Raw genomic sequence first — 14,651 nt, 5'->3', positions numbered from 1 at the left:
CTTAAATTCTGGCCCAGAAAAAATTTTTTTTCTCCTATGCCATTTCGTTAGCCAGTTGCTCATTTCCCAGTTTCTGCTTTTCTCTTCTGAAAGTCTTACCGTTAATCTGCAACAATGATGAAAAAAACAATCGGGGCCTTTCAGGAATTCAATTCCTCCTTACTTGTCCCTCTCATCCCTAATGCTTTATAATCCCAAGAGCTATGTGGTTAACATGAACCATGAAAATATTATCCAGTTTGTACGGGTATTATTTTTTGTTTTGTTTTGTGTTTCCTGAGTTTTGGGATTACTGTCTAGTTTTTAATGATGGCAGTTCTCTTTGCCATCATAAGGGATAAGTAAATATACTGAAAAATATTTATTTCCAAAATCTAATGAAAAGGGGTTAAAGGTCTCTTCTAGATAGCATAGGTGGATTTTAATAGTAGCTTTCTGGAGACAGCACTCCTTTATTGCCAAATGAAGAGAAATCTCTGCTCATTTCTGTTGTCTGTGCATCTTTTCATCTACTCATTCTGCATTAATTAAAAAAATTAGTGATCGTGTGTGTGTGTTTGTGTGTGTGTGTGTGTGTGTGTGTGTGTGTGTGTGTGTGTGTGTTGGGGGAAGAATTTTGTTCATTAAATATTTAACCAAATTTTTGGTAAAAATAAAACAAACACCAGAACAACAACTTCAGGTCCTTTTAATAACAATTACACAAAACAAATAACAAACAAAATTAAGTAAATTTTGAGTTCTTTCATTTCGTATTATTTTACATAGATTTTCCCCCTATTTCTATAGATACTTCATGTTTGTTCTTTTTAATGCTAACATGATGCTCAATTTCATTAATATACTCCAGCCTATTCTGTTATTCCCCAAACTTTGGACATCTAGGTAATTTTTTTTGGCTAGTATTTTAAGCATAATGTACACAATGCACAAGCAGATTGTTTTATATTTTGAATATTTTCCCTTTAATACATTCCTAGTAAAGGATAAGACCAAAAAATATGATCTTACTCTTGACTCATTGTAAACTGACTGTAGCTCTCCAAAAAAATTGCCTTTACATGCCTTGCCACCAATGGTAATTAAGTGTACTTGCTTCTCTATATTTTGCCATTAATGAACTATTTAAATTCTTTTTCTCTCTGTCTCAGTTTCTTTTCTTTCTCCCTTTTCTCTTTCTCTTCTCTGTTAATTTAATATGAAAAGAGAGGGCAAAGCATAATAATTTTCCCAATTTATTGTTTATTTTCTCCCTTTGGTAAATTGTCTTTTAAATCCTTTGACTATTTTTGTCATTGGTGATTGGATGCTACCCTCATAGGCTTATATTATGTATAAAATGTGGAACCAAACATTTATCCATAATATTTATTTTATTTTTATATTAATTTTATTATTTCTTATGGCATGAAAATTTTTAGTTTTGACATAATTGAGCTATAATAGATCTTATCTCTGGTTATTTCTCATGCTTCAATTGTAAAGACTTTATCTTCCCTTCACAAGAAAAAAAAAAGAATATCACTACATTTCTTTCAGACTTCTATAAAACTGTTACTTCAATTTCTTTGGAATTGATTATAGTGTTGGAAGATCAATGACCAGATCAAACTATAACCATTGGAGTGATTTCCTAATTAAACAAAGTGAAGGAGCATTGGATATACATTTACCTATGACCTAAACTCAAAGAATCAGAAGCTGAACAGAGCCAAGTCCATTGGACTGGGTCCTGAAAAGGACAGAAGCCATTTGAGGGTGGGTATAAGAAATGGATACACACACACACACACACACACACACACACACACACACACACATATAGTGGACTTCAGATCAGATAAAGGGGATTCTTGATGCCCTTGGACTGGCATATTCAGGAAAACTAAATAGAGTACAAAATCTTTTTTGGAAAGCATCAGAGCAATTCACATTGAAACGAAAGAGAGCCTCTTCCTGGGAAAGTAATTTTGTCAATGTTTACCATAAGCCTGTACCCTTATATAACTTTACCCTTCCCTTCTAAATAAAATATCAATTTAAATCAGTTAGTTTGGAGTTTGGTTCACAAATGTGAACTAGAGGATGAGATTAGCATAGGAAAATAAAGACTGATCAGGGCTTTAAGCCAGAATAGTGAAAGAGAGGTCAAGTTCTGATTATGAAATTGGCAGGATCTGGAGTGTGTTCTCAAGATTTGTAAGGCTTTAGCTGCACCTTTAATTGTTTTATTTTAACTTTTTTAAACTTAATTTTAATTTCAGGGAGTCCCTCCAAAAAATAGTCCTTTGATGCTTTTGTCATTGCTAGTAGATCAAAAAAGAAGCCTTGTGGGCAAATGTTTTGTAACTGATTTTGGCTCACCGTCCATGGGGAGAGTTCAAGTAAATATTGAAGCATATGATAGAATCTGTTACTTTGGGAGAAGTAAGTGAAAGAAAAATGGGGATTGTTGTCAGGTGTCTTGAGTTTAAATTTCAGCTCTGACACTTATTAGCTGTGTGATCACTCAAAAGTTCCTGAACCTTTCTGAGGCTTTGAATTCCTTAAATTTTTTTATTTTTTTGGTAAAAATAATAAGACTTTGTGCTAACTGACTAACAGAGCTGTTGTGAAGTGAATGCTTTTTTGTAAACCATGAAGTTGTTTGTAACTATTTCTATCTCCACTCTATCTATATTTCCATCTTTTCCCCCAATAATCTCTATTTTCATATATTTTTCTGTTTCTCTAAGCTCTGCTTTGATATCTCAATGTAGCGTACCTCATAATGTATTTTTAAAGGCAGTTGGCATGGCATAAATTCTGGTAGATTCTATCAGACTAGAAAGACTTTAAATAGTCCTGGAGACAATGTGCATCTTATATCTGAAGACTAGCCCAACTAATTATGGAGAAGTTTATTTTAAGGTTAGCCAGAAGACAATGCATTCTTTGGCCATGAATATTCATGAATAGATTAAAATATCCTAAATATCATTGTTGTTGATAGAAGCTCTGATTAGTAAACTCTTAGGCACTGTGTAGCAAAGAATCTGCTTCAGCCAACCTTAGTGACTCACTACATCTCTCCATGTTGAACATTGCCCTCTCAAAGAATACACTTAGTTTAATTTTCTGACTGAACTGTAATTCAAACTTGTATTATTGAATACATTGGGTTTATGAGCAATAATTCTATTTTTATATTTATATTTTATAATAATATTATATATTATTCACAAATTCATTCTTAATACTATTATTATAAATTAAATCTAATTCTTGAACTTAGAAACCTAAATATATTTTTTTCTATGTCCCACTTCCACATAAGTGTTGATTAAATAACCATGATTATATAGTTACTTATCTTTTTTTGCAGTGAAGACCCCAGTGAAGTGCTATTATTCTTAAGATATTTTCGAGGATTAAAACCATCATTCCAAACAGACTCATAAGTCTGTTTTCCCACAGTCATACATGACAATGAATTTTGTAGATCCTTCTGTATCCTGGGACCCTTTCTTTAAAACCAGTTTAAAAATACCCTTCTTTTCCTGCTTACATGCTAGGTAGTATTCTGGGTACAAAACAGATTTAAATTGCATCTTCTTATCATGGCCCGAAATTTTCTCTTGGTAGAATAAGATATCCTGTTCTTTGCCATCAATTTTATCTGGGGCAGCACCTTCCTACAGAGGAAGAAAAAAAAGAAAAAAGAAAACATTCTAGATGTGATTATGAAGAGCCATAGAAAACCTGAGTAAAAAAAGTTCTTGCATAGTTATGCTGGGCCAGAGACTTCTGCTAGAATATATGTGATTTAGCTCATTGACATCATGTAATTCCATTCTCTAATAGTATAATCACTGTGTATTCATACTTCTTATTACACTTCTGAGACATTCCCTGTCCCTTGTCTTCCATCTACATGAGACTACCAGGCAAACAGGACTCCAGTAGATCAGTAGTCCCTACAGATTATGTTCCTCCATCAGCAGGAGCTAGAGGATAATCCAAGTAGTTCCTGCTCCCTAGTCCCCACCCCAGGCACAGTTTTTATGTCTCAGCTGCTCACTATTTAGTTGCCTCTGGGCATGTATCCCATGCACCTTAATTGACCAGGTGAGGTGAGGGTTTATATAATTCCTAAACACTCTGGGAAATTCTATATTTCTTAATGTTTAACAAATTAATATGTCTTTATCCTGGAGGCAGCAATTCATCTGGATAAATCACTCATTTTTAAGATTATTTCTTTCTTGTGTGGAGCATACATTAGTATGCATTCCTTGATGCCTGTGCTTGCCCATGTGTGTACATGCTCCTCAACTCCATTATCTCTCTCTACTTAATAGTAATTCCTCCCTTCTTTCTGCCCCCCAACTAAAATTTTCAATTCTAAGAAAAGTCAATCATTAAAAAGATAGTTGGTGAATGTCTAATAAGGAAGGCAGAAATTGCAAATAGCCAACCTGGCTCGGTCCTTAAGTTGAAGGTTTTACCTGGTATAAAGGTAAAAAAGATTGACTTTTTGCCTGACTTGTTGAAATAATTTTCCTTCCTTTGTAGTACTGGGCATATATACAATCAATATATAGATTTCCCTATCAGTACAAAGGCTTCTTCTGGAGAAAGAAATGGCAAGCCATTCCAGTATCTCTGCCAAGCAAACCCTAATCCGGGTCACGGAGAGTGGCATATAACTGAAATGACTCCATAACAACAACCAGAAGAACAGGTCTAGTCTCCCATTTTATATCTACGTGACTAGGAAAATCATTAAATCTCTTGCATTTTTTTTTTTTCATTTCTTATTTCCTAGGCCTTTTTGGAGGACCAAAGGTGATAAAATATCTACACAGAAGTCAGTGATTGCTTGTCTTTTCCCCTTTGATCTTGACTTTGCTGTTCATTTTAGTTTGATTTGGTTTGGATTAAAATGTTGAGTGGGGAGAAAGAGTCCTACAAAGCTTTATTTGCCATATAGAATGTTAGAATTGGAAGAAACCATCAGCCATTGGGAAAAAACCCAGTAACAACAAACATTTTTTTCCGTTTAACTCTGAGATACTTTATGTGATTTTCTCCCTCCCTTGGGCAAACTTGCTCTGTTATCTGTCTTTAATTGAGAGCATTATGTTTTTGTTTTGGATTTGGGAGGTATCCCATGCATAGTACACCCCCCCCCCATCTTCTTCAAATTGTTTCTAGGAATTTCTAGTTTCTTTTATAGTTCAGCTCAAATGTCACCTTCTTTGCTTATCCCATCAGTTGCAAGTAACTCCTAACTCTACACTTTGTATCTATTTTTAATATATTTATACTGTTTATGTGTATATATGTATACACATGTATACATACATATATGATGTGTAAATATAAGGCAACATTATTTCCCTTTTGTCTTCTTATCTCCCGTGATTAGCATTATGTCTAGTAAATAGTTGGTGCTTAATAGATTCTTGTAGGTTGATATTTAGAGTATAACAGTGGAAGTGTGAATAATGAAGAATTGATTGCATAGAAATTCATTCTTGAAAATTCTTATGAATCTTCTGAGCAAGGAAGACATGTTCCCTTTAGGGATGAGGGTACTATCTACTATTAATATAAAGTAAATGTTTGAGGAATCCCAGAAAAAAAACATCTCACTGGGGACTTTGTGAGTTGACCTAGGATTGTGTTGCTGGTTGTCCTGGCAGTGGTGAAATGACAAAAACTCTAGATGTACAGTTGGAAGACCCGAGTTAAAATTCTGTTGTCTATCTTGGAAAAATTTTCTTGTTTTGCAAAATAAACTGCAGAGTTGGGGTGCCAGATTAGATGACCTCTCGGGTACTTGCCAGCTCCCTATTCCATGATTTATGGCAAATTATCTGGATGGTGTGGATTTTGCAACAGGTGCTGAGCCTAAACCTGTGTTATGATTCCATACTACTCATTGATTTAGGCAGGTATGGATGATCCTCTGCCCTTATAGATCTCTGCCTTTTATTCTTTCTCTTCTGGGGACTGGATTTGGATTTTGCAACAAATTATTTATTCCTAAGGTTTCCCTAGAAATAAAGCTAAGAACAAATTGACTTATTCTTACCTTAAAATGAAGCTTTTTGTTCTTGCAGGATAGCGTATAAATTTTTTTCTCAGTCTTCACAGATAATGCTACAGCTAACCCTTTGGGTGTAGTCTCTTTATAATATTGTATTATAAATTGAGTCCGAGGTGCATTGGCTGAGGATAAACATTTATAAATTAGGGTTCTATTCTGAAGAATCTTTTGCAGCTTTTTAACTTTTAAGAATAAATTTTAAGGGATCATTCCAGAAAGTACTATTGCAATACTGATTTTTGTGTGGTTTGTTGAAATCAAGAAGCTGATTTTGAGATTTGGGTTAAAGGCACATCTTAGAAACAAAAGTCTAGAAAGTTTAGCATCTACCCTCAACAAAATCCTGTCATGGATTAGAAAGCTTTTTTCAGCCCAGTGTCGTCTATTTTACTTTTATCCCGGTTGATTTTGTCCTATTGTTCTTTTTTTCCCCTGAGGCAATTGGGGTTAAGTGACTTGCCCAGGGTCATACAGCTAGGAAGTGTTAAGTGTCTGGGGTCACATTTGAATTCAGGTCCTACTGACTTCAGGGCCCATCCTCTATTCACTGTGCCACCTAGCTGCCCCATTCCAACTTTTTTATATCTTAATTCTGTCATCCAAAATAATGGCAATCCCTCCAAGCTTTGAGCCATCTTTATAGCTAATATGACTTTATCAAAGTTAATGATTCATTAATATATAAGATAAAAAAGCTAAAATAGGACACTTTACTAGACTTGTATCTTTAATTGAATCCTTCCTGATCTATTAATCCACACTTTTAGAGTACAATGATTTAGCTTAACAAAGCTAACTAGCTGTACCACCATCTAGCCCACCTTAATCTTATCCACAAAAATATAGACTTGTCAATTGATATGCTGATATGTGTGTGTGTGTGTGTGTGTGTGTGTGTGTGTGTGTGTGTGTGTGTATTTATATGTGCTGTCTAGGAGTTAAGGATCCATTTGGAAGACATTCTAAATTTTATATATTTATCTGAGTTTAACAGAAGAACTGGCCTGATGAGTTCATTGTGATAGAGAATTCCTGGCTGAGGGGTGAGTCACCTTGTTGACATCAATGCAAGTTGGCACCTTCTCTGTAATGGTTAGTCTAAGAGAGTTGCCTAGACCATTGAGGAATTAAATGACTTTCCTAGGTCATCCAGTCTCTATTTGGCAGGGTTGGGATATTAATCTAAGGTCTTCCTTTCTCCAAGCCTGACCCTCTTTCTACTGTCCCATGTTGCTTCTTTTTGTTAGATTATAATACAAAATGTGTACATACATGTATACATACACATCTATCTATCATCTATCTATCAATCTATATTTTTATGTCAGCACATCATTTGACAAGTCTCTATATTTTTGTGGATAAGATTAAGCTGGGCTGAATGGTGTGTGCCACCACTAGCCACCATTAGCCACAAAGCTAATTAGCTTTGTAATTGGTTAAATAATTGTACTCTGGTTGGTTAATAAATCAGACTGGGTTCAACTAAAGACACAGGTTTAGTAGAGTGCCCTATTTTTGGCCTTTGTGTGTTAAATACAATGAATCAATAACTCTAATAAAGGCATGATAACCATGTGCAAAGATGGATCCAAGTTTGAAGGAATAGCCATTATCTTGGAAGAAAGAAATTAGATATAAAAAAGTTTCAATAGGCTGGAATAATAGAACAAAATCAACAAGGCTAAATGTAAAGTACCTTATTTTGGTTTAAAAATGCAATGGCACAAATATAGGATGGGAGAGAAAAAACTTGAAATTCATGTAAAAACAGACTAAAGGTTTCAGTTGATTGGAGATTTAATATGGAGATTATCAAAGAAGTCAATGCAATCTAGGCCATCCTTTAGTAGAATTATTGTTTATAGATAAGGTAGATATGGTAACAACCAACTTCATTTTATTTGAGTTAAATCCAGGCTACTAGCTTTAATAAGCTAGAATTCTTCTAGAGGAGTATCACCTGATGATTAGGAGTCTGGAGATCAGGATTGTTGAAAATATTTGAAAGAGCAGAGTTAATTTAACCAGGAGAGGAGAAAAAAGGACAGGGCATGGCAGTGATTTTTAAGTATCCAAAAGGCTAGTCATGCGGAGAAAAAATTTGGCCTATACTGCTTGGTTCTCAAAAGGAGAAATTAGAACACTGTTCTAGGAAATCAAATTTTGATGCAGCATGAGGTAGATAGAGCTTACTAATATTATAGCTGTTTGGATGTAATAAGTTGTTTTGGGAGGGAGTAGAGGTTAAAGTAGAAACTGGGTGACTGTTACTAAGGAATATTTGTAGAAAGACTTCCTGTATTAAGTAGAAAACTAGAAATTAGATTAAACAAATATTAAGATTGCTTTCAATTTTAATATATTTTGACTTAATTGATTTAACTACTGCAAAGAGTTCTATTTAGCCAATGGAAATACATACTAATAACATGTTTTGGATAAGATTATACTGCTTATTCCCTACAATAAATATTTATTTATGTGTGCCAGCTCTGGATTCTCAAATGAATTGCAATGCGCCCAATAATCAAAACCCACATCAACAACCAAAGAAATAGATACCCTTTGTAGTTTGTTATTAATAGTGTTGAGCTGGATTTACTCTTCTCCCTTTTATTTAGGTATGAAGCTAGATAGACCTGGAAAGGTAAATGACAACACGGAACAGAAAGGAAAGGGGAGCAGTGATGGAGACATCATTTATTCAAGAGTCAGGATATTTAGGTTTTAAGTCCCCTTTAACATGTTCTTTGACCTTGAGCAACCATTTGCTCTTTTTGACTCTCTTGACCCTAGTTTTCAAGGAAAGATTTTTATCTTATAAAAGTGAGAAAAAAACCCAAACATCTCTTAGGTCTTTTTCAGTCCTATAATTCTTGGCTTTCTATAATAGTGGTTCAAAAAAACCCCAAAACAAACCAACAACAAAACCAAAACATACCTTTAATTTCTGCATCAGACATCTCTTCAAATACAGCCATTTTTTCTCCTTTGACTATTATAAGAACTCTGCCCTTGATGTTTCGTAAGATGGCACAATGCTTTTCAAGCTTGCTGAATTCTTGTTTAACTATTTTAAATAAAAACACACTTTCATTAAATACACACTTGGAGGTGGGATGTTTTTATATTTATTAGCAAATCTGTTTTTAATTTTAGTTCTTCAGAATAATTACTGGTAATATCCTGATACAGAAAAATCTATGACATAGATAAATGACATAGAGAAAAATACATTCTTAAAGGAACATGAGTGACTTTCTCAGCAACACCAAGCAAAAAAAGGAAGCTTTTTCCTATCTATAAACTGTAAGTTCATAGAAAGTGGAAGCTATTTAAAATTTCTGTTATTGTGTTTTGCAATAATAGTACTTATTAAAGGCTTGTTAAATTGAATTAAATTGAGAATATAAGGAGCTAATCAGGAAAATCTCTTGATGAGCTTGATGAGCTTACTGAGAGGTGATTCTTTTCTTGGAGTTTTAATTACCTCTTCCTATGAAAGATATACCCACAGACTCATTCATAACTCATGAGTGATCAATACTTAGGGATGAAATGGCTACTTCAGACTATTGTAGGTTATAGCCATCCCTTTGTGATTGTCCTATTGAAGGAGTTATCATTGCAGAATTTGACTTTTGGATCCTTTCCTTTTTTTGAGAGATCCAGAAAGAACTAAGTATATTAGAGATTTGAGAACCAACTTTGGTCCCAATGGGGGTGCTTGCATTCTGATAAAACCTCTAAGGGATACATTTACTTAACCCCTACTTTACAGCTTTAGAGATGACAGCTTATTGGCTTAATAATTATAGCTGATAGAGCAATATTGACCTAGTGACAGTTCCTGAATACAAACTAGAGAGACAGTGGAAAAGAACAACTCAGTTGCATATGTTTTTAACAAGGTAGTCCCAGCAAAGGAAAACTACTTTACTAAATGGTATGTATTAATAAACCATGGCCTACTTGAGAGAGAAGAGGGAATTCTTGGGCAGCATTCCTGGGCAGCATCAGCTTTGTCAGAAGATAAAGATTATGTCTGTAGCTGTATAATTTAAAAGATCTGAACAAAGGGACTGAGATATGATATGGGAGGACAAATAATTTTTTTTTCAGTTACCATGAATTATTAGGACAGTGTAGGTCCAATGGGAAGACTACCTTCCTAGAAATTTCAAATTTATTTTACAACTGGGGGAAGTTCAAGCTTTAGGATAGTGTCATAAACCTGGAGGAATATATTTATTACTGATGGAACTCACTGGAATATTGGGTAATTGTCTCTCTAACAGTTTCAAGTTTATTTTTCTTCCAAGAAAAGTATAAGATATAAGTAATCTGGGGAACTATACATCTCTGAAAGGATGGTGGGTCTCACTGGAGCAGGAAGAAGCCATAGTATGGACTACCATGAATTTTTTATTTATTTTTTGAATTTTTTTCTGATGTGAAATAAAATGCTACACTATGCCTGAGGTGTGTTATTACTTTCAATGTTCATATAGCAATTAAAGACCCTTTAACTATATCTTTAAAAATTAGATGCAAATTATTCTCTGAACTTTATTTTGAGATTTCTAGGGGAACCTCTGAGTAAAGGCAAATCAAACTAAAGGGAGAATGATTTTGGGAGTTGTCTATATGAGCAAACAATTTTTGTCTATTTTTGTCTTAGTTTATGTAGTGCTTAGCACAATACCTGGCACTTAGTATTCGTGGACTTGTTCCAACTTCTTATCTTTTGCATTAGTGGTCCCAATGGGAGTTACACTGAATGCATATTGTTCACACCCTTTTCAGGGAAGGAATGCAACTTCCCAAACCAGATCTGCACCAAGTAAAAACAATATCTTTGCATGTGGTTCTGTGCTACTTAGCAACTCCCCAAGTTTAGATAGAATAATAGAAAAACAATTAAATCATTCTTTACCTTGCTCTTCAACTGAGGGGGAAAAAAAGAGAAAATATTCCATTAAATTATTGGGAAAAAAAGAACATTTTCATTTCCTTCTTTTACATCCTCCCTCTTCCCCCTTTCCCCACCATTTTTCATAGCTTCTATAGTTGTATATTGTTTTATTTAGGAAATCTTTTCTAGAGAACTAAAAGGATCCCACTTAATTTCAACAAAGGAAATTGAAATGTGAAATTGTAATCCAGATTTTTTAAATGGGAAATACTTCCATGATGGAGGAAGGGAAGGATAGGGAATGAAAACCTATCCATAGAAACTTAAATGGAAGTAGATTCTCTTTGATAATCAAAATAATGTCCTTTAACTTGCCAAAATGTTTTATAAACAGGTAGCCTTCATTTAATAGAAAATTACTTAAGGAAATTTTAAATCAAAGAATTCATGGTACATTAACAGTTTCCCAAGATGCATCCCATCTCAAACTTTTTGGAAGTTAAGGGTTATATGATAATGTGGACCTATTACTTCATTATAAATTGGTGTGAGCCAGGTTCAATTGCTGGGTTACAGTAAATATTGTACTTAACTTCTAGGCCCAGATTTTTTCAAATAGAATATATTTTCAACATTATGGTAAAATAAGTCAATGGTAAGTGGTAAAATAATAGTAACATAAATTAAAAATAAAATTAGAATATTCTTCATGAGATGACAAGAACAGGCATTGGACCTAAAATTTCTTTGGTATTGAGTACTCTCAGGTGAATAAATTCTATTCCCCAGTGAAGGTCAGGACCCTTTCTGCAAATTATTTCCTAGAATACTAATATATATATATATATATATATATATATATATATATATATATATATTAGTTAGAATTTGAACTCAGATCTTCTTGACTCCAAAGTTTGATCTCTGTTTACTACATCACACTGCCTTTATGATGACAATTAGAATGATGATATTTATGATGATGATTTACTTTACATAGTTCTGAGTGTTTATAAGTCACTTTTTTCTCAGCATGCTTGTGAAATGAGTAATATTTAAAAAGGAGGCAATGTAAAATGGAGGAAGTGTGGGAGTTAGAAAGATCTGGATTCAAATTCTGCCTCAGGCACTTGCTAGATGTTCTGGGCAAATCACATAATTGTTCTGAAATTCAGTTTCCTAATCTATAAAATGAGGAAGTTGGACTGAATAAACCTCTCAATTTCCAATTTGATGAGCTCAAAGATCCCAAATGTTAAAGACACTTACAACAAGCATTCTTATTTATCGAACTTATTTATTTATAACTGTGGGTCTGTTCTGTTATTTATATTTATATTCATATAGATGTGTAGGGATACTTACCCATTAAATACAGTGTGTCATCTTTAAAATCTAGATCCACAATATTAATAAAATTAAGATCTGGATCAAAGTCCATTTCTGCAGTACAAGCTGCTTCGGGAAGGTTTGCTGAAGTTGCCATCTTAACGCCTAATGGAAACAGATACCAAATTGTTAAAGAATGAATAAAGTTCCTTTGACAATTAGCACTATCTCCTAATTCTCTCATTTCTTGTATTTATGAGAATACTATGTTTAGTCTTCCTCCTTTCCCCTCCATCATATTCTACCTTGAATTCATAGTTATTTCTGTAAATGTTTTATTTTCCCTTTCCCTTCAGTTAGATAGTAAGCTCCTTGAGGGCAGGAACTATATCATTTTATCTTTTCTCTTTTTAAAATTTTAATCTTTTTCCTTTGGCAGAGATAGAGTGTTTGTAGTAGCATAATCCAAGTTGAAGGTTGTCCTTGGGCTAGGTGTAATTGATATTAAGTTTTTTCAGGCTCTTTGTGACCCCATTCGGGGATTTCTTGGCAAAGATGCTGAACTAGTTTACCATTTCCTTCTCCAGTTCATTCTACAGAAAAGAAAACTGAGGCAAACAGGGTAAAGTTATTTGCCCAGGGTCACACTTTTAGTAAGTGTCCAAGCTCTGATTTCAGCTTAGAAAGATGAGTCTTCTTGACTCCAGAATTGGTACTTTCTCCTAACTATCCTTGCTTTTGCATATTATATTTCTAATGTGTTCCATGGCTTAATTTCTTTTCTTTTTTTTTTTTTTTTCTTTTTTTAACCATTGTCAAATAATTTAAATGATTACTGCTTTATATAATAAAGATTTGGTCCTAAGAAATTCTCTTCCTTCCCACTACTTTTATCCATTAATATCCTTGAAATTCTTTTGTTTTTCAAAAGGAATCTTTTCCTAACTCTACAAAATAGTATTTTGATAGTATGATTGATATGACACTGAATAAGAAAATTAATTAGGATAGAATTGTTACTTTTGTTATAATTGTTCAAACTGTTCATGATAATTTTTTTCAGTTAAATAGGAATATTTATTTCTGTAAAGAGTAATTTATAGTTGCATTTATATAGTTAGTTCTTGCATATATCTTGATATTAACAACAATAATAATAGCTAACATTTATATAGCACTTACTGTGTGCCAGACATTGTGCCTAATTTCACAATTTTTACCATTGTCATCTCATCTAATTATCACAACACACCTGAGAGGTAGGTATTATTATTTCCATTTTAAAGATAAGGAAACTGAGTTAAATAGAGGGTAATTCCCCCAGAGTCATACAGGTAATAAATGTTTAAAGCTAGATTCCAATTCAAGACTTTTTGCTTAGAGGTCTACCACTTGATCCACTGTATTGCCTTGCTGGTAGATAGATTCTTAAATAATTTATGTCTTTTGTATTTGTTTTGAGTTAAATTTCTCTGTCTAGGCTTCCTAATGGATTTTGTTGTTAAATATATGGGGATACTGATAATTTATATGGATTTAATTTATATGTTGCAAATATTCTCCATTAATATTTTTTCAATTTTTAAGTTGATTTTTCTAAGTAAATCATCATATCATCCACAAAAATATGTATATATTTTTCTTCCTTCCCTATTATTATTTGAATAATTTGTCTTTCTTGTCTTATTGTTAAAACCAATACTTCTATTTCTATATCCAGATGGTACAGTGGATAGAGTGGTAGTGACGACTCTAGTCTAGTCTGGTTTAGCATTCAAATCCTTCCTCAAGCTCATATTAGTTATATAACCTTACATAAGTCATTTAGCTATTTCTTGCTTCATATGTAAATATGTAACCATTGCTTTCCTCATATGTAAAATAAAGATACTAATAGCACCTTTCTCTTGGGGTTGTGAAGATAAAATGAAACAGTATTCATTAAGCACTTTGCAAATGTTAAAGTGCTGTATAAATACTATCAATTATTTCTAGGACTATGGCAAATTGTATTGGGATAATATTGCCTTATAGTTTTTTATATGTAATAATTTATTCTTATTTTTAGATAGATAATATTTACCATGTTAAGGAAGGAACAGTTATTTTATGTTTTCTAGAGTTTCAACAGATAAGTATTTTGTCAAAAGATTTTTCGGCATTGATTGGGAAACTTATGTGATTTATATTATTTGTATTATTAATATGATTTATTATATTTAAATTTTCCTTATGTCAAACCAACCCTACATTCCTGGTAGTAATCTAAACTGGTCATAGTGTATAATATTTCTTTGTAGCTATCCTGCA

At 33.2% G+C, this 14,651-nt stretch overlaps 1 protein-coding gene across 1 annotated transcript; it reads right to left on the bottom strand.

Annotated features, from left to right (window-relative positions):
- Positions 1–3,304: 3,304 nt before the first annotated feature.
- Positions 3,305–12,498, bottom strand: LOC141559712 (interleukin-18-like). The gene is made up of 5 exons (XM_074297445.1): positions 12,378–12,498; positions 11,034–11,045; positions 9,039–9,167; positions 6,080–6,216; positions 3,305–3,674 (listed from the first exon to the last, which is right to left on the bottom strand). The coding sequence occupies exons 1-5, from the start codon at positions 12,496–12,498 to the stop codon at positions 3,435–3,437; spliced, it is 639 nt and encodes a 212-aa protein (XP_074153546.1). The 3' UTR covers positions 3,305–3,434.
- Positions 12,499–14,651: the final 2,153 nt, after the last annotated feature.

This window comes from Sminthopsis crassicaudata, chromosome 3 (assembly GCF_048593235.1).
Source record: "Sminthopsis crassicaudata isolate SCR6 chromosome 3, ASM4859323v1, whole genome shotgun sequence".
NCBI lineage: Eukaryota > Metazoa > Chordata > Mammalia > Dasyuromorphia > Dasyuridae > Sminthopsis > Sminthopsis crassicaudata.
This window is presented reverse-complemented; position numbering and strand designations above follow the sequence as displayed.

Bases quoted from the DNA above. Each gene is read 5' to 3' on its own strand.
- LOC141559712 (XM_074297445.1), bottom strand. From the start codon at position 12,498: ATGGCAACTTCAGCAAACCTTCCCGAAGCAGCTTGTACTGCAGAAATG. The intron at 6,217-9,038 runs GTATGTTTTGGT...GTTTATCCTCAG, and splicing joins GTCTGATGCAGAAATTAAAG to CCAATGCACCTCGGACTCAA. The intron at 3,675-6,079 runs GTAAGAATAAGT...CTTCCTCTGTAG, and splicing joins ACAAAAAGCTTCATTTTAAG to GAAGGTGCTGCCCCAGATAA.